The sequence below is a fragment of the Myripristis murdjan genome, chromosome 24, assembly GCF_902150065.1.
Source record: "Myripristis murdjan chromosome 24, fMyrMur1.1, whole genome shotgun sequence".
Taxonomy (NCBI): Eukaryota; Metazoa; Chordata; class Actinopteri; order Holocentriformes; family Holocentridae; genus Myripristis; species Myripristis murdjan.
Genome location: NC_044003.1, coordinates 10,936,467 through 10,956,727, shown reverse-complemented (window position 1 = coordinate 10,956,727; position 20,261 = coordinate 10,936,467). Strand labels below are relative to the sequence as shown.

The window sequence follows — 20,261 nt, the reverse complement described above, 5'->3', positions numbered from 1 at the left end:
TCTATCTACCTGACACCGGGTGTGACTCAGTAAATATCACGGAGGAACAAAAACCTGCAGGACACAGGACCTCAAGGACCAGAATGAAATACCAAGGGTGTGTAAAGAATGACCTAGTTCAGTATCCATCAGCACTGGAGCCATTCACAGTAACACATGAAAAAAAAAAAAAAAAAAAAACTTCACACCTTATTTCAGAAAAATGCATCATTTAATAAAGTAAACACATCTTTAACAAAAACAAAACAAAACAAACAAACAAAAAAACATGGAATGGCATGCGGTAATATCCAACTTACATACATGATGCTTATCTATAAGTGACCAGTGAGAGGTGCAGGATTTTTGACTGACATAAACCAACGGGAGGAGCCATGGTGACCGTCCCTTTGGTTGACCAAATGTCAAAGACCCACTCCTTCACCACACTATCCTTCCCTGACTAGGTACTGGATAATGTTGAGGCCAGCCCACAGTAAGCCTTTTACTGGCTATCATAGCATCAGTAACTTTTCTTGTTCCAATGGACCAGAATAGAAAACAAGCAAAGCTGGCTCTTTGAAAAGAGCTACAAACGGCGGCAACATCAGACAAACACTACAACCAGTACAGTACTTATGCATGAGGGTAGGCATTGACACATTCAATATTGACATGCACAGTATGCAGACTGTGTGCTACATATACTGTGTTCACTTTACATTTGAATCATTCTGTATCCAATGGTGGTCCAAAGGGTGGGATAGCAGGCAGTGAGGGTGTAAAAAAAGAAAAGAAAAGAAAAAAAATACTGATATGATGAGAAGAGTAAATGTCTGTCGGGCTCGAGGGATTTCCTTGGATTTCATTTTCCAGCATTCAAGCCTGTGTCTGTAGCGACTGAGTCCTTGTGACTCCTCCGGACATACTCACCAGGAGATTGATGGCCACTGGCCACCAGTTTCCCCTGCTGATGAGAGGCCTCCGCCTGGGCTGAGGCCACTGTTCAGACTAGCCATTATGGGTCATGTTTAAGGGGCTTTGAGCTTTTTGGTTCGAGGAGAGGCTCCGTTCTCTGCTTTAAGAATGCCGTTTTCATGGTGGCCAACTAGCAGGGAGAGACAAAACAGGAAGTCAGGACTTCATTCATTCAGACAAAACAAAGCAGAAGGAAATAATGCAAAAAATCGGAAAAGGACAACTTTGACACGAATCAAAAAGATACCTTCAAAAAGCAAGAAAAAAAAAATCACACCTCTGAAATATGTGACAGTCATAAGTTTAGAGCTGATCTGACTGATCCTTAACTATTAAAAGTGAAGATGACAGGAGTGTATAATGAAATTGATGTAAGTAGGTGTCTGAACGTACGTGAATCTCTCTTCAGCGGTCGCAGGGGTTGTTTGGCGGCAGCCTTCTTGCGAGCAGCCTGTTCGTGTCTGAACTCCCTCCAGCGCCTCAGCTGGAAACGAATAAACTTCCAGAGTAGCCAGGACTGAGTCAAACACACCAGCAGTAGAACAGTCATCCTGCAGGGTAACATGGCAGGAGGGTTAGTGCTTACACATGTTTGAGTGTGTGTGTGTGTGTGTGTCAGGATGGGAAACGCATGCATCATCGATAGAGAAACAGTTGGAGAATATTAGGGGTGTGAATCAAACTTTCAAAGATTCAGTCTGAATTTACGGCACACTTTGAGAAATATTTAAGAACGATATACATAGATTTAATAATTTATCACAGTTTGTACAGCACATTTCAAGTCAAGGATTTGATACAACTTTTAGCTAAAATTATATATCCACTAAATACACTAATGCAATGATGTAGGACTATCCTTCTGTGCAAACAAAATCTGATGTGATTACTTCTAATTGTAATTATTCTATTACAATAAAAAAAATTCCATTCAAAACATTTTATATTAATTCAGGGCTGAAGCCAATCTACATATTCTTTCTAATTTATTCTAGCAGAATAATTCAAATGAATTGGCAGAATTTATAAACAATACAATCGTTGTACCTCCTCTTAACATAACTGAAAATTTCTGGAGCCTTCTGAAATGCATATGCCATTGTGCTAAGAAGACAAAAAAATAGTTACTCCTCTTCCCAACTGTGTGTGTGCGCAGTAGAGCCTCACTAAGCTGGTGCAGATTTGACTTTCATAAATCAGTAAGAGCATTTGATCCACCAGTGTCTACTGTTACTGAATAGCTCAGCACCCAAAAATGAAATCAGCACATTGAATGAGATCACTGATGGCAGCTTTTCCCCCCACATTTACTGAACCCTGGTCCATTAAGAGGAAAAAAGAAGAATTCTGTTAAATCCTAAGTGCCAAATCGCTGTTAAAAATTCTGGCCAAATATTTGATGTGGATTGTGGTTGTAATACTTTCTAGAGTAATAGCAATACCACAGAAACAAATCATCATGAACAGACGTCAAATATTTGCAATTTTCCTCCCGCATTGTTGTTACTGGCCTTGAAACAAGGCCAGTGTGTGGAGCAGAGTGTGTTCACCAGAGAAGCTCTTACCTTATCAGTACAGTGTTGAAGTTGCCCGTCTCCCAGTCCAGCCCCTGGTTCTCAGCACGGGCCAAGCCAAAGCCCACAGCCAGGAACATCAGGGTCAGAGTTACCATCCGTGTAAACACAAAGCTGACCGCCCACAGGTCAAACCTGACGCATGACACGCAGTGAAAGAGTGTCGTTACGATAAGAAGCAACCACTTACATAAAACAAGGCATCAAAAAAACATGTCGGCATGCACCAATGAGGCAGCCGCTCCAAGGGACAGCAAAGACATCAGGGGTCAAAACCAGGGGGAAAAGTCCATGTTTAAAAGTCCATTTCTAATAACACATCCATGAAAATATGTAAATAAAACAACTCCCTCTAGGTGAAATTGTGTTACTACAAAGTTACTGGAAGGTTAACCGAGGTTGAATGAATGAACTGAGCATAGGAAGGTAAAATTATCTATTAACTGCATTAACAAAGCTACAAATAATCCATTTAGTAACTAACCAGCAACAGTATATCTACAGTATACAGTATAAAATATGTAAGTTAAGTGTTGTAAGTGTAGGATAAAGTCAATGTCAACAAATAAAAAAGCCTAAAGGGAAATACTGCATGTCCAAGAAATTCATAATTATGGAAATTCAATATGGGCCTATATACTGATGGTCCTGGAGGCAAATTTTTTGGGCAAGAATAGCTGGCTATGTGCGCCAATGCATGTCATGTCAATTCAGCTGTGTGGAAGATAGAGCTTGTTAATTTAAAAAAAAGGGTGAACAGGATTTTTATTGCCTCCCTTATAGACCAGTCAGTCTGAAAACATTGGATCACAGTGGTGACAAGCACCATTCTCCCCAATTTTTGTCAAAAAAAAAAAAAAAAAAAAAAAGTCACAGCAGTGTGGGGAATATAAACCATTAAAACTGTATAAAAACAAATGACACAAACATTTTCTGGTGGCTCTCGTCAGTGAAGTAGAACAGTCTGGCGATGTGGAAGCCGAGCTCTGACACATACTGCAGAAACAGGAGCACCAGTCCCACACGGCTCAAACTGCACAGCAGGGAAGACGGAAAGGGCAGAGGGGGAGGCAGAGGACAGGGGGATTATGGGAAAAAAGAAATACCACACTTGGGGGAAACATCATTATCGATTCCCATACAAACCATGTGTTTTTAAATTGCTTTATGTTGTCTATAATAACGTGATAAAACATCATCGCTAATCATGAAGCTGTACCACTCAACTTCCTGTTTTTATCTATACTTGAATAAATGCTTTTACTCTGAAGCACCATGCTGTGGTGTCAGCTGTTTGCAGAGATGGTATCATCTTATTTTGAAACAGCTTCCAGATCATTTCTGATGAATTTGCGAGGAATGCTCATCTGATTTCAAATCTTTTCCAAAGTAAAGTGGAGCCACTGAGACCTACAGTAGAGAAATATTGCGATCCCTCTAAAGATAAAAGTTTTTCATGGGCACCGACTGAATCGGAGGGTATTATTTCAACTTCTTGGGAATAAGTGATAACTAATGAGTTTTCCATCATGAGCTCTACTTCTTCAAGATTCATGCATATTGCATGGCCGATTCTAGTCTTTCAATTTCCATATTTACCAGGACAGGCACAACCTGTGCATCTTTCAGAGTGCCTCTCTCTGATACTTACTTTAACAAGTATGCTGCAGAAATGTGCAGCAGATACAGGCAAATGTACTGCAGCTGACGAGGAATCTCCTCCTGAAAAACAAACAAAAAAAAAAACAAACAAAATTAAAAAAACTAATTTACACAGTGTAGGTATTTCTTGGACAAATCCTGGGTGTTTTCTTTCTCTCTCACTCACCGTTCCCATGTACACACACACACACACCAACACACACACACATACACAGGTTGACTAGTCACGCTCTTCCAGTTCCCATGGCCTCCCCACTGACCTTGCGTACTTTCTGGAAGTAGAGCTCCGGCAAGGCATGGAGCCAGTAGGCCAGCTGAGTGAGGTAGAAGAACTTCACCTGAAACCTGGAACAAATAAAAACATAAAACCCTCACTGCACACATGTAAGGGAAGACAATGGCAGGCTGTGTACAGTTTGGAAACGACATATATTGTACTTTGAGGTATATCAGAAATAATGAAGATAATACTGGCTATTTTCATCTATTTTTTTTAATTAAAAGAACTATTTTTATGTATAACAGATTTACAGTTTATCATACTTTTGCTGCTGTGTGAGAAAGTAATCTGAATGGAGACATAAATACCGAAGCTGTGTTTTTAGCCACATTTCACAACACTTGGAACTCTTGACTGATTTTATTATCAAACTATTTCATCATGAAACATAAACCTGTTAATACCAGACCTAATGCTGCATTCGTTTCAATTTGGAACCTGGAATTTCCGTCTGGTAAATTTCCGACCTGGGCAAATGTTGCATTCATCTCCCATAGGTAACTCTGGATCTTCCATGATGGGAAAAACCGAAAGCATATGAAGCAGCATTTGCTTAACTAGTAAATAAACACTCATATTTTGTCAGTTATTGGACTGTCGCTGTTATTGTGTTATGTATAGCATAAGTGTAAGAATTTGTAATTTATATATGACCCCAAGAAGAGTAGTCATTGCCAAGGTAACAACTAGGACCTGAATAAAAAATAAGCAACAATCAACAAACGGCATTGTTTTCTGTCTTTGGGGTTCTGTGATCTCACTTGAACTGAAACTGTAGAAACTGAAGCCCTGTAATGATACTGAAATTTCCAACTTGTAATTCTGAGTCGGATGACGGTTCAGTTAGTTATTTTTAAAAGCTGGAGGTCGTCTGGAACAAGTTCCAAGTTGAAATGAGCGCAGCATAGTTTCCAAATCATTAGTCATCATACCTGAGGTGTACATGGGGATAGTTCTCCCAAAGGCTGCTGGGATGTAGGAGGTATCCCTCCTGTGTGAGAGAAATGGAAAGAAAAACGCTTCAGAAAAATGCTTCGACAGCGTCTTTTTTTCCGATATAAACTATTTTTCCTGAGTTACCAAAGTTACATAAGAAATCTCACTGTTATGAGGATGTAGAGGCTCCACACACTCGACACCAAATGAAAGACGCACAGTTGGCCCGACTCATTGAACTTGTTATTCTTGCTCTTGGAGAGATGGAGGCGCCGGTTCACTTTCTGCAACGAGAACAATACAACACATCACGCGAACGGACCGGCATCCACGCGACAGGCGGCACAAAAGACGTCAAGGTGCTGTTACACAAGTGCCGGTGCCTAGTTACGTAAAACGCTGTAATTACCATGCACGAGGAAGTGGACTGTAATAGAAACACCTAGGACAACAAAAGACGGTAGTTGCTATTTATAAGCCGCTTCTGAAAACACATTCCTTTCAAGATGTTACCCTTGATGGCAGAGCTAAAATAAAAATCTCAGTTCTCAACACTGGCCTATTTGTGAACAGCTACACAAGGCCTCATACTTTCAAATAGCTCCTCCAACGCTACTTCCTTTGTTGCTTTCTGTAATGTAAGCTTATTTTTGGAACTGTTATTGTCATTATCATTATTCATTTATTGAGTACCTTTCCAAGGCTCAAAGCACTCAAATTTCCACAACAGAGTGATTCTATGTCCTTTTATTTATTCAGTGGATTCTTTTTAACTATCCTAGTAAAAAGGTCCTTTCAAGTATCACTAAGTGCACACATACTCTTAAGGATTATAGCTCATATTCTAGTTAAAGTCTTATTCTGGATAAGCGCTTTGCACAAATCTGATATCCCTGCATATATTACGAAACAAAACACCCCAGTGTGTCAACAGTAAACCAGCTAAGACATCCCAAGTATCTAGTCTAATGATAGCATTTGTACACTGTCATCCAAGTTTCTTATCTGTGCAAAAGAGAGGTTATCAGAATTATGATTACAACATGAAGACGTTTACCCAAGAAGAGAACTGTGCTTTTGAGTTTCCCCAAATATTAGTGGGATATTGCTGTGCAAGACCTATTACAATGGCAGCTTTAAGCCAGGCGATCTGTTTCCAACCTAGCTGGTAATTCCCATAAAGCACAGCCAGCTGCACTTTACTGGCTGCTTAGCAAACCCTTTGGTCGGTAATGAGCAGTATTTGCCTTTTTCAAATTTATGCGGACAAAAAGCTGTGATAATACAAATCTAGCGCTTAGCTGCATCTCGATCAGACCCCTAATCACAATAAAGAACATCCTCTCTTGTTTTACGGCTACAGCAACATCGGCCTCGCTTTCTCTTGAGGCTCCTGACCTGAATGTCCAGCCCTACCCATGATGCATTGGCAAGGTACTCACATCCAGGACATACTCCTGCACCACTGCATGGAGGATGATGGTGATGAAGAAGTAGAAGAGGATGGTGGCACAGTCTTTCCATCCATATTGGTACAACGTCACCTCTCCCTCTAAATACACAGGAGATTACAAATTACACACATACACAGGGCATATTCCACACAGCGTGTTTGCACTCAGAGGTGTGGGTGAACGTCCTGAAGTCAACTGTTCTTGTCAACAGAATTTAACACAGGTAATGTAATGAAATGAAATAGGCATGTCAACCAGTCTAGTGAGAATAATTTGTTTTAAAGTTAACAGTAACATTGCGGTGATGGATACCGTCATTCATTAGATTCTTTAACTTTGCAGTAAGATATAATTATGCGGCACCACAACTATCAGCTGCCGCCTTGGTCCTGTTCATAACAACATGCTGTCTGCTGCTGAATAATTTATGAACTTTGCTGCATACCTGGTGATAGTGTGCTGACATTATACTGAGGCTGAATGAACAGTATGGCCGTCTTGGCTGTAGCCTGGAAATTAAATAAAATAATCATTAGTGCAATGGCATGGTACAAGTTGTTTTATGGATTTTCTTTGATTGATCACTTAGTACATAATATGTCATACATATTGGTAAATGCCCATCACAAATTACCAAAACACTAAAACTGCCCACCTAGTCCTGCGTAAAAGTATTCAATTTATAATAATATGGAGAAAACAAGCAAATACCTGGATACATGGTGAAAATAGTTATAGCTAAACTTTTTTTTATCAATCCACTAATCAATAACTTGTTTCAGTACCAATTAGCAACATATGTAACTGAACCTGACTTGAAGTAAAACTTTGAGAGGCTTCATTCAAGTATGTGTGGGGGTGTTTTGAGGGGGGGTTGTTATAATATCTTCACAAAGTCCTCCCCTCTGGTGTTGTAACTGGATGCTGGGAGGTGAATTCCTAAAAGTGATGGTGCTGAGCTGGTGAATAATCTGGCCTGCATGACAAGGCTTGCATTGACCTGGTATGCCTCCACTTCCACTTGGAAGCTCTACTGCACAGCTTCCCAAACTTACTCAGTGCCAGCAAATCTGCATGTGACCACTGACCACCGCCGGACAAGATTCTGCCCCAAGGAGCCCCATCTGAGAAGATATTTGGTTTTGGATGGGATTTGGTGCAGATCAAGAGGTTTATTGTAAACAGGGGACAAGACAGGGGAGAAAACAGTCCCCTTTGTAAGCCACACAGCCATTCTAACATCTATTGAGTGAGTTATGACCTTTTTTGCTGAGGGCTCCTAAAGGACCCCATATCGCCCCAGGACCACAGTTTGGCCACCGCTGCTCTGTGCAGCAAGTCACCAGCATTCCTTGCGCGCCGGGCCACAGGTGCCTTGTCAACACCAGAGTCCCGGTCGAGTTCACAAGACCAGCTACTGGAAAGCTATTCTCTCTTTCCGAAACATGAACACTGAAGGAAATCCCCTTCCCAATTTAAATACAGCCAGCTCTGCAGTCACAGCCGTGATTCCGGTTTGAAACTTGTCTAAATACCCGAGCAGTGGCCTGGAAATGCACTTTGGCGCATGCATGTCCGAGTATTTGGGCCTGATAATGTAAGAGCTAAAGAACACAGTTACTATATGTAACTGGTTAAATCCCCTCAGACCACGGCAGAAGTGCAGTTGAGCCCACAGCAGCAGCTCAGAGATTGAGACGTGGCAGTTAACTACCAATGTCAAGCCACTGAGAGTTAACCAAGATACAGCTTCCGTATGTACCTTTCAAAATAAGACATGCTGCGGCGGACACGTAATGTGATAAAGCTAAGGCTGCGATGTGAGGCTTTTATTTTGAACACAAAACCCGCCTGAGTTTCCGTCTTATTCTGGTAATCTGTGCGACTTGACCCTTCTCTGTTCACAGGATCAAATTGGGCAGTCTGCTGGCGACAAGAATCAAGACACTTTTGAGGGGTAAAATTTCGGGTGATGCAGTCGATAAGGACACACAATGAGCGGACACACTTTGACTTGACACCCATGAACTTTCCAGCGACAGTGTGTAGTTTTGTGGCCCAATTCAAAACTGTCAGCCCTTAAAACAAATTGCTTGTGTCCCTCTACAACAGCTGATCCACCAAAACCCACTTTGGAAGATAACCAAATTTTGGATTAAAATATGAAGAGAAAAACACCGAATACTGTAACAATGTAGCGTCTTAATAAAGAGTCGAGTGTTGCACTTTGTATCCTGCTGCCTTCAGTCTGCGCTCGTGACAAAAGCTGCAACTTTGCCAGCAAAGTTAACATTGATTGTTCCCAAAAGTTGTGAAACTGAAGCAACTGTATCAAGCAGCCACCATATCCGCGGAACTGATTACACTGATAAGCAAGGATGCAGACAAACCAGCGGCTTTTCTGCAACACAAAACGCCTGTGAATGAATAAAAGATTTTGCGTCAGCTAGCTGTATCTCTGAGTGTGCAGCAGACTTGCCAACTTAAAACAGCTGAGCGAGACGAGGGAAAAAATGAGAATCTGAGTTCATCTCACCTCAAACATCAGTCCAATCAAAATGAAAATCACCAAACTAAACACGATGTCGGCGTGGTTTTGAATTAGGAACTCCTGGCTGAAGAAAGGGTAGCTCTTGTTTCTTCGGCGAAATGCCATTTCAGCACAATGAGATTTTTTCCTACTATTTTCTAAATCAGAATTTTTCTGACTACGAAGTTCAGGAGTTAACTTTATCATTAATCTGCGCATGCGCGTCGTCTTAAAGGGCGAGTGCCATAAATTCCTTCCTCGAGGCCATCTCCCAGTGTCTGAAGTGACAAGCTGCAGCTCAACATTTTAAGTCAATCATATTTAATGTATAACATCATAAAAACCACCTGTCAAAAGCCGCCATGTGATAATCTCCCTTTGTTTCATAAGTATAGAAAAAGTGAATAACTACAACATTTTTTGTCAAGTCACCCCAATATGTATTTATTGCTTGTTAAAAGCCACCAGTGGCCTCACTTGCACCCCACAGATCCAAATTTCAGATAGGCAATCACCTGAGAGGGAGAGGAAATATGAAACCCAGCATAATTTCATGGTTTTGATCCTTTTTACATAAGAGTAATGAGCAAATACGCAATTGCCCCCTAGATACAGCAATCAAAAGCACATAAAAAACATTGTCACAAGAAGTACCTGGAGAGCATATTTTCATTTTTCACAACTGACAATTCAAAGCTTTTTTTTTAAGTCAAATAAGTGCCTGAGACATACTTTTTTCCTACAGAATAAGTCCAAAACATATTTCAGCAATTACATGGTCAACATGTTCTTGAAACAGCATCAAAAAAAAAAAAAAAAAAAAAAAAAGTTAAAACACCAAACACAGTTTTGCCGAGTTGACGCACTAGCTCTGTTTCTAAGCAATGCCAGTCAACAAGAGCAGATTATAAATACAGTGTGTTATTCTTCAGGGGGGGGGCAGGGGATTTTTTTTTTTCTTTCAGTGGGAATAACAAATATCACAGCAGGAGTTGTATGGTACAGAAGATATTTGTGCTTTTAAGAGGTCAACAAAGCTCCGACTTGCACTGAGATGGTTAAGGAATAAGGCTCAGACACGCTTGACCCCTTGGGATCTGGAAGTAGTTTGTCTAACCCCTGGCAATCACTTACGTTACTCACAGGAAATTTTTACCAAGCAACACAGAGACCCCTTGCTCATAAAACAGCTGCATATACCTAATGACCCTTTTTTTTTGTAAAAACCAAAAGTCACTACCTTAATATGTGCAAATTTATTACAACCGGAGAAACACTGTTGCACTTTGTTGCACAGCAAAATTCTTGTGGCTAATGTTAATTATCACCAGAGGCTATGAGCATAGAGAAAGTACTTGTAGAACATAAAGGGGGAGGCATGTCTGAGCTCCATACACCCCCTTCCTGGCAAATAAGCTCTTTGATCGCCTTATTATTGTCTGATGAAAAGGAGTGTTAGTTTCACTTGTGTGGATCCAGTATTTTTGTTAGTTCACATTAATGCTTTTAGGGGATTGTATATTCTTCGAGGATAAGCTGGCGTTGTGTTATCTCACGAAAGCAGTTACAGCAAGGTGTATTGAGTGCTGACCACACAGAGGTGAAACAGCTGCAAGTCTTTTCATCGGACAACTTTAAAGGAGCAGTTCACCTAAAATACAAGACGGAATATTTTCCGCTTACGTCTAGTGCAGTCTATGACCCGGATTCAGGTCTGTCGTGTTAGAACCTGTGTTCGAAATAATTATTCATGCTTTTTATCTCATCCCGTCCAGATTACTGCAACTCCGCTTCTTTACCTGTCCTCCTTACAGTTTATAATTGGTCCAAAACACTGCAGTAAGTCAAACAAAAGATGACACATCCCTCCTATTTTGGCTAGACAGCTCTGGCTCCCTGTCAAATCTGGAATTCATTTAAAATGCCGTTTTTTTTCACCGATAAGGCATTGCATGGTCAGGCACCTCAGTTTATTTCTGAGTTTCTCGTCACACCAGCAGCTTCTTCTCCCATCACCACCAGATCCTCTCACTTGGACCTTCTCACAGTTCTACATACTAGACATAAAAAAAAGGTGAGTGTTTCTTTAAAAGTGCTGCTGGAATGATCTGTTGGCACTTTGAAAAAGTTGCTTAAGACTGATCTCTTCAGGTTTAGGCTGTCTTGTCTTTTATGTTAGTGTTCTTTGCTGTATGCGTGTGTTTGTAGTTATGTGTATATGCATGTGTATGTGTGTAAGTATTTTTATATGTATTTAATCCTGCTTATTTATTTATACATATGTGTTTTTACTTGATGTCTTTCTGTGAAGCACTTTGTGACCCTTCTCTGTGAAAGGTGGTATAGAAATAAACTTTACTTACTTACTTTCTGTGTGATCTGGCGAGGTTTCTAGTCTGTCACAATCTTCCCTTTCTCCCTTAACCCCAATACAACCATGCCGGGGAACACTGACAAACTGTATCTGCCCCAAGGGAGAACACATTTGTGCAGATAAATACAGTTTGCCAATATTATTCGGTAGGAAATAAGAGACACATCCAGCCCTACTGCTGTATTGGGGTGAATGACTGCAGGAGACTGGAAACTGGTAATCTCACCAAATCACACAGAAATGATCTAGCTGGATGAACTGCACAAAAAATAAGTAGAAAAATATCAGTTTTCCTGTTTTGGATATACTGTTCCTTTGAGCTGATCTAAACGCTTGGAGAAGAGGAGCCACATGGGCTTACCTCAGGCACACTCATCGAGCCAAGGAAGTGAGTTAAAATGCCTTTTTTGTTGGGGCATAACCAACTTAAAATCATACAAAGAAAAGGTGAATACCGACTGGTTGACCAGGAGTCAAAGACTTTGTCTCCTCTTTCCAGTCACTCCCTGAGGAAGACCCAGCGCAGGTCAAAAGCAGTCACCGGTCTCCCTTTTTTTTTTTTTTTTTTGTATGACTTTAACTTGATATGCCCTAACAAATAAAGGCATTTTACCTTACTTGGCTCAATGTGAATGTGCCTGAAATAAGCCCATGTGGCTCTTCTTCTCAAACTGATCATCTGTTTGACTTCAGGAGCTCGTTCCATTCACCTGGAGTTTACTATCTAACCCCAGTGAGCTTTTTCTCTCTGTGATCTAAAAGCTTATTTGCCATAAAGTTGATGTACTTCTTTAATGCTGGAAAAGTTTCTGATGCTCTTTCCCTGATTCTCTCATGAGAAAGCTAGAAGTTTTCGTCTTCGTCTCTTCGGGACATTATTAGCTGCCTCCTTGGGCCTGTGAGGTGCGGGACAGTGGGTGGGGAGTCCAGCACTCCAGAGTCCAATTTAGGAGTGGAAGTGTACCGCGGCCCCACCCGGCCCATTAGCCCGCGCACACCTCGGTGAAGGGCTGGGTCGCTTGGGATGGAGTTGAGGCACGAGCCCTGCTCCAGGCCCCCAGTGTCCCGGTCCAGACGGGGGTTACTGGCGCTGCTGGGAGACTGGGGATCAGCACTGAAGTACAGAGTTGAACTTGACTCTGTGGGGCAGAAGTATGGCTCCGGACTGTCTCCGAAAACAGATTTGCCCTCTGGAGAGCTGCGTTTGAAGTCTGATGCGGGAGACTCCAGTGGGCTCTCCATCTCCAGACTGTCATCTTCCTCCTCTTCGGGTTGTTCGGTCGATGTGGGTTCACTCACACTCTGGAACTCCTCCTTGCAGTCCGAGAGGGGCGCCAGGCCCTTCTCCTGCGATTCAGAGGTGGACACCCCGTCGCAGCTGCCTCCTACTGTGGTCGTGATCCCCTCGTTACTCTTTAACTCTTGGTTGTACTCTTCCATGTCCAGTATGGCCGCCGCCCCGCCAGCGCCATACGCCCTGTTGATCTTCCCGAGGTCTCCTGTCTTCAGAGCCAGCCGGATCAGGAGCCAGTGGTGGTGGTAGCAGGGGCAGGAGCTGTTGGGCCGAGCGCCACAGGTCCCCGGGTGATTCACAAGAGAACCCGCCACACCGGAGAGGGAGAAGCTGCCGTGGTTGTGAATGGAAGTGGCTGGGAGGCTCTTGTCCCCCAGTGAGAAGGAGGACTCCCCCCGCTCTATGCAGGTGCTGCCCATGTGGTTGTGGTTCAAGCCCTGGGAGATTTCTGTTGACTTGGGATGAAGGAATCGGTAGTACAGGACCAGAGAGGTAGTGGCTGGAAAGCACAGGGGGAGGAAATGGTTGATCTTAGCATAATCAGTTTGTTCTGGCAAGGGCTGGGCAATATATTATCATATCGATAGCTAGATATCATCTGGGATCTTGGATATCATAATGTTGTCATACAGCCTATGTATTGCCTTTTTCTCATTTTTAAGGCTGCATTAAAGGCTGCCTTCTGTTATCTAGCTCTACCTGTGTGGTCATCATTTTCACATTACTAATTATTGTTTGCCAAAAATCTCTTGTGTGCAAATGTCTTCTGAAAGCAGCAGTATTGTCATCGTACTGATATCAAGGTATTTGTTCAAAAATATTGTGATGTTAAGATACCAGAAGAGTTCTAGCCCATGAAATACGTCTGTAAACTAGAATTATGTTTTGTGTGCATGTCTAAAAGTAGATTCCCATTTGATTTTTGCATGGCATTTCAGTTTATTTTCTATCTTTCAAAATTCATTTTAGTTAATGCTTTATTTAATTTGAGGAGTTTTTAGTATTTCACTAGTTAATGCCTGTATGGTGTTTTGGTTGGGTCTTTGCACACATACTGCCAGAGAGCTGTATGCACAAATCATACAGCCTGTGATATATGTTTGTCTGAGTGACTGTAAGTCATTCGGGCCAAAGTGACGTCACGTAATGTAATATAATGTAATATAATGTCATGTAATGTAATAAAGTAGCATACATCCATGTACTTAAAGTTGATCTGGACCTTTTCTCCGTTTTACTCTTGACACAGTCATGGTCAAAACAATAAAAATAAAAAGAATTCAGGTTCATTTTCTGTCTAAATATCAGTTACTGCTTTCATGTAAGACAAAAGTACACTAAATTGTCCAAACATGTCTGGTCAAGCATGTTAAAACAAATATTAAATAAGATAATAAAAAAATTCAATAAAAGTGATTATCTCAATGTTTCTGAGACAGTTATCTAACGTTGAAAATCCAAACACTTTCGATATGACACTCGTGCTAATTACTTTGTTCAGTACATAAACCCCAGGTATAACCTGTGGCCCTGTCAGCTGAATCATTAGAAGGGACAGAATGCAGACAGACAGAGTGACTCACCGAGAAGAAAGCTGCACAGCACAGCGGTGGGGAGGGTCATGCTGTCCCATGATGCTTCGCTAAGGAAGTCAGAGGCGGCTAACAGCAGAGTGGCATTTTCCACAAGCATGAACTGAAGGAGGAGAGAAGGTCACACTATCAGTCATCCGCAGACAGCCCTGACGTCACTGTACAAGCTGAGGACGCAGAGGTGAGGATGACAATGCAAACTATCTTCCTTTGTGTGTTTCTCTCTGTGTTCCTGCGTGTAGGTCAGAGAGAATGTAATGCAATACGTGGAACGCATGAAAAACAGAACTATTTAAGACAAGCACGGGGAATTAAATAAAACACACTGGAAACCAATCAGGGGCCAATAGTGAAAGTAAAAGTCTCATCTCACCGCATAGAAGCTGGCCATTCGGAAGCGCGAGGGTCCATCTTTGACATTGAGGAAGAGGAAGATGTGGACGAGTCCCATGATGCCATTGAAGGCACGCCAGCACCAGGGGCCGCTGCAGATGTCTGGCTGCTGGGATACGAGCCAGAAGGAGGCCGTGAGCCAGTGGAAACCTGGAGGTCAGCGTAAAAATAGACAAAGTGAGTGAGAGAGCCCTGCAGGGATACAGGAGCGACAGAGGATCTGGATACCAGGTCGAAGAGGAGGAACAACTGGACTGCTGGCTTGAGAGGATGCACTGCATCACTCTGTGACCTCTGATGAATACATCACTCATTCATTCCTATTATTCATAAATTCAGAATCATTAAGAAAAGGCTGACAGTTTTAGATGGTTTAGAGGACTTTTAAAGCAGGTCGAGTAAGCAGGTCAATCAAAGCCTACAATCTTTAGTAACTTGATTCACTAAATTCAGTAACATGCACAAGGGAACTTCAGCAGGTCCAATATGGGAATCCAAGGCATCTGTCATCTAATCCTGATGCTTTCAAACACTGTCATATGGTATTGAACTTCATTAAGACAAGGACCCCTATTTGAAATTATTTAACTTTAGGGACCCTGAAGCTATTTGGCTTTGTGTTAAGTATTTAACAGTTTAGATGTCATACTTTTTGCATATTTTTTCAGAAAATTTTCTAGTGAATTGAATTATAGTGAAATTAAACTATGCTGAGGATATGCTACCCTCCTTTGAAAACCCCACACTAAGACCAGGCCCTGTCTAATTATCATACACAATTCTGCATCTTGCTCACCTGCCACTCCGCAGACCCACCAGTTAAAGACCCTGGCGAACAACATGAGGCAGGTCACCCTGGCAGCCAGCATGCCCGCCCTCCACACCAGCTGGCACAGCAGGGCAGCCGGCGGCATGGCCAGGTGGCCTGGTCGGATCAGACAGCAGGCCCGGCTGTACAGCACCAGGGCCCAAGAGATCGACAGCAGGCACAGACCACAGCAATAAGCCACTGAAGGAAAAACAAAGGGAGAAAGATGGAGAGACAGAAATATATAACTGTAATTAACATTTCCAGTTTTTGTGTCAACAGTGCAATTATTTTCCTCCAAAATTAGCAGCCTAATGCTTTCTATGTGTGGATTTGGCACAAGTGCTGAATGTTGTACTTTACTGTAAGCTGCTAATGCAAAACCGCCTGTGAATTAAATTGAACTCACCATTAAAGAGTGGGTTAAAACCAGAGGAACACAAGCCCAGCAACTTTCATTACTATAATTATCTTTTCTATCCTACTAATGGTATTAACACAGACTATTAATAATACTAATACAACTTTATCCTCACACCAAGCCCATTCTCTTGGGTGGCGCTGACTTACTTACACTGGCATCTCTTTTCCAGACACTCTTATCTAGAGCAGCTGACAAAATGTGTTACAGCAGAACACCTACATCTCAAACATCAACATCAAACATCTCAAACAGACGGTCTCTGATGAATTCTATGTTCAGCTTTTACCTGGTGACATGATGCCCACATCGGTGGAGACCACCACGTATGCCTGCAGCAGGCTCTGAGGCAGGGTGAGGACGAGGGCCTCCAGCAGCCAAAGGGCAGCCACGTCTGCCTGCTGCATGACGGCGGCACCGAGCTCGCCCACAGAGCCCTGCATGTGCAGCACTGTCCTCGTGCAGTCCCATAACCTGCCAGCAGAGGGAGACGGAGACAGACACCAAAGCAGTGAGACAACCTCCTCCTACTGGGACGCGAGAAGATAGAGAATGAACTGATATGCACAGAGTTCTGGCTGTGAATTTTGATGAGCAGTTGAGTCACAAATATGCTTATGTATCTCTGCAGAAAGCACATGGCACAATACTACCAGTTAGTACTTTGACTGGCACTGGGGCACAGTAAATAAATTCTGCCTTTCAGTGGCGTATCTCAAATTGATTGTATATTTTGGAGTAAGAATCACATTTGTGGACAGATTACATGAGTTGACCCAAACATCCTGCAGAGTTCAGCCCAGTTGCATCAAGGAGTGCAAGACCTCTTACCTTTTGAAGATGCCCAAGTGCAATAGGTGTATGACGGAGAGGTAACATCGCCGATCATCACCATCATCATAGTACCACTTCACACTCAGCAGCTGAACGGCCGTCCCCGGAAGGAAGAGGCCTAGAGTGAGGCCTGCCCATTGTGTTTCTTCATTCCAGAGGTAAAACCCTACACAGTAGATCACTAACACACGCACACGCACCAGTGCACAACCACCCACCAAAATGCACAAACAAACATGCAAATGCAACGGAGAAATAAGTGTTTATTAGTTCTATATCAACCAAGAGCCATTTGTTTTGAAGAAACACTGAAACCTTTTCATCATGATGTACAGTCGTCAGATATGAGATGATGAAACACAGCATGTAAAGACCAGAAAATGTGTGGAGATTTGTTGTTTAAAGGAGGGCTTTGTGCAGCTGAGCACATCCCTTGAGACATTAAAGAAGAAACATTAAAGAAGACATTAAAGAAGAAACATAAGACAGTGGCTAGTCTTAAACCTCACTGAAGCAATAAAAATGACTACTGTCCTTCAACTTAAAGAGAGACCAAAGTGCAAATCCTGGCTGCTGCATAGCCTATCCGCGCAAGACTATTCGTTAATGGCTTACAACAGTTAGAAACATGGTTTGCACTGTGACAACAGTGAAGGACCAGGGCGAGTAAAGTGTTTCTTTTTGTATTGATCAGTCAACCCAACTCCTCATCTTTCTGTGACAGGCCGACTCCATCGGTGGAGCCCCGGAGGCTCTGTATTTTTATCTGCTTGGAATAGTACACCTGCTAAGGACGAACTCACTGTTCACATCCAGTCACATCATCTCTCTGGTGTCCTGCCCTTGTCACTGATCTGCTTAGTCAGGAAATCGTTCATACCTGAGTGTGCTTTACATTGTTTCCGGGACAGACACCAATTGTGACTGAAAAACAATAATTTTTTTTTACGGCTTGCTATAAATATATCTCTAGAAATTGTAGCTTCTGTGCATTTGCATTGAGGACAGTCTTCTAGGACAACTGCAGAGGAGACTAGCTACCCCACCAAAATAGTCAGGCATGATGTACCAGATGCTGCCCTTCATTTAAATGACTGGCTGGCAGGCTGATTTACAGAACTGTAAATGTCTTAAAGCTTATTCAACCCTTTCAAAAAGGGAGGTGTCCATCAGTGCGAACCCAGATGTTCCCAAATCTATTTATACCACCAGCATTCATTTCCTCCCAATGCATTCCACCTACAAAGATGCTTGTTATATGAGTCAGTCTTATTCACAATCTGCTTCCTCTAGGTAGTAACTGTGAAACTAGACTGATGCTCATTTTGCTGGGGGACCCCCTTGGACGGCCCCAAATTGGCAACCACTGTGCCTAGCCAGCATAATACCGATCACATTGCTATTCATCTGCATGCTGGCTTGGTTAGCCAACCGTGAGGGCTGTGCTAGCATCACTATTTGAATTGTGTGTGGCGGTCAAAGCTCAGCCACGGCTGTGAGCCCCAGCACCGCCGAGCATCATGGCTGTGAAGCAACAGCATTTCCATTCTCCGTAACTAAATAACGCATACCGAGAAAATCAAACGTTTCAATGCATTTCGTGAAAAGGCTCGATTTTCATTCACACACCAGCAAACTAGCAGACAAATGTCATGCCCACTTACGAGCGCTCCGTTCGACCACAATGACCAGCGCCGACGCGCAGAGCAGCACCGCCTGGCACCAAGCGATCCAGCAGCCGCTCCGCCGGGCCGCCGACGGCATCCTACGGGCGACCGCCCCGGCAGCGTTTATCATGATATGGATACGTGGGCGAGAGAGTGAACCAGTGGCATTATTGTGGGCATCCTTCACCGTCGGCGGATCCGTTACCTTTGCCTCCCGCTGCCTGCCCCCCCGCCCGGTAAAAAAAACATCTGACGTCACTGTACTGTTTTAAAGGGGCATCCGTGGCTCTAAGTCCACTGTACTGACTGTACCGGAGGTGTGCAGAGCTCAACTTGCCCCCGACCTTGGAATCTCTCTTCTGCCACCTCCTGTTTATCTGTATTTACACTAAATCACACTAAATGCCCTGATATTTCATTTGGGACACCTTTTTATTATTTTAACAACAATCAAGTGGCAACAAATTGCTACTCAAGTACAATTACTGTCACTTTGCTGATATTTTACTTAAGTAGAGGTATTGCTGTAAATATCTACTGAAGTAAAATTAAAAAGGAGCTAATTTGTTCCTGAGTTCCTTTTTCAAAACAATAACTGTGATCTTTTCCATGCAGTTGTAAAAGAAGGACAGAACACGGTTCAAACTAGATTCTTTTAAAGGCGCATACTGCAAAATTGCCTAAGGTTGGTTGAAATGAGGACCCTGTAGACTCAGCTGATGAATGTAGAATAAGCACCATATGATGCTTGAGTCTACATGGTTTGCAACATCAGGCCCACTCAATGATATTATTCTCCTTATCTCCACACTTGTTCCACATTTTTGTCTCTTGAGTGTAAATGGCCCTCACTTCCATCAGCCATCTGCAAGTTTTCATTAGGCATCTTTTATTGGAAATTTGGAAATGACTAAAAGCTGAACCAACAAAGTAGAACCAGATTCCTCTTCTTATCTTTGTTGACTGACTGTTCATTGTGAAAGGTTCCACAATCTGCTATTGATCATTTGTTCTCTGTAATGGATGTGATTTAAAAGGCACTGAAGTACAATACACAAACAAAAATAGCCTAAAAGTGAAATTACCGAGTTCAAAAATGCTAAAAAAAAAAAAAAATGCAAGTTACAAAATGCTACTCAGTTACAGTAACATGAATGAATGTATTAGTTACTTCCACTTCTGAATAAATGTGTGAAACCTCGCTGATCTTAGTGTAGATCCTCTTTAACCCCCTATCCCCGTCCCCTTCTGTAGATAGGGCAGAGGTCAGAGTCAGCTATTGAATAGCAGCCCTGAAGCCTGAAGGGATTACATGCTTTGCTCAAGGACACTCCAACCAGAAAGATGTTGCCTACACCGTAAAACTGTGACACCTCTTTGATCCCTATAGGAAAATTCTCCTTTCGTTTGTTCTGTCCTCCAGACAGATCAGAGTGCAGGGTCAGCTAGACAAAGCAGTTCTGGAGCTGGTAGGGACTCTGTGAC

The 20,261-nt window shown here is 42.4% G+C and overlaps 2 protein-coding genes across 2 annotated transcripts; both read right to left on the bottom strand.

The window, feature by feature from the left end:
• Window positions 1–192: 192 nt before the first annotated feature.
• On the bottom strand, window positions 193–9,606 carry tram2 (translocation associated membrane protein 2). The gene is made up of 11 exons (XM_030047947.1): window positions 9,400–9,606; window positions 7,309–7,372; window positions 6,852–6,961; window positions 5,577–5,693; window positions 5,406–5,464; window positions 4,454–4,538; window positions 4,183–4,253; window positions 3,460–3,564; window positions 2,523–2,666; window positions 1,351–1,508; window positions 193–1,087 (listed from the first exon to the last, which is right to left on the bottom strand). The coding sequence occupies exons 1-11, from the start codon at window positions 9,598–9,600 to the stop codon at window positions 1,011–1,013; spliced, it is 1,191 nt and encodes a 396-aa protein (XP_029903807.1). The 5' UTR covers window positions 9,601–9,606; the 3' UTR covers window positions 193–1,010.
• A 2,879-nt stretch (window positions 9,607–12,485) lies between these two features.
• On the bottom strand, window positions 12,486–18,906 carry xkr5a (XK related 5a). The gene is made up of 7 exons (XM_030047839.1): window positions 18,774–18,906; window positions 17,107–17,290; window positions 16,565–16,749; window positions 15,843–16,055; window positions 15,027–15,196; window positions 14,645–14,756; window positions 12,486–13,560 (listed from the first exon to the last, which is right to left on the bottom strand). Exons 1-7 carry the CDS (start codon window positions 18,904–18,906, stop codon window positions 12,611–12,613), a joined length of 1,947 nt encoding a protein of 648 aa, XP_029903699.1. The 3' UTR covers window positions 12,486–12,610.
• Between the last annotated feature and the right edge of the window lie 1,355 nt (window positions 18,907–20,261).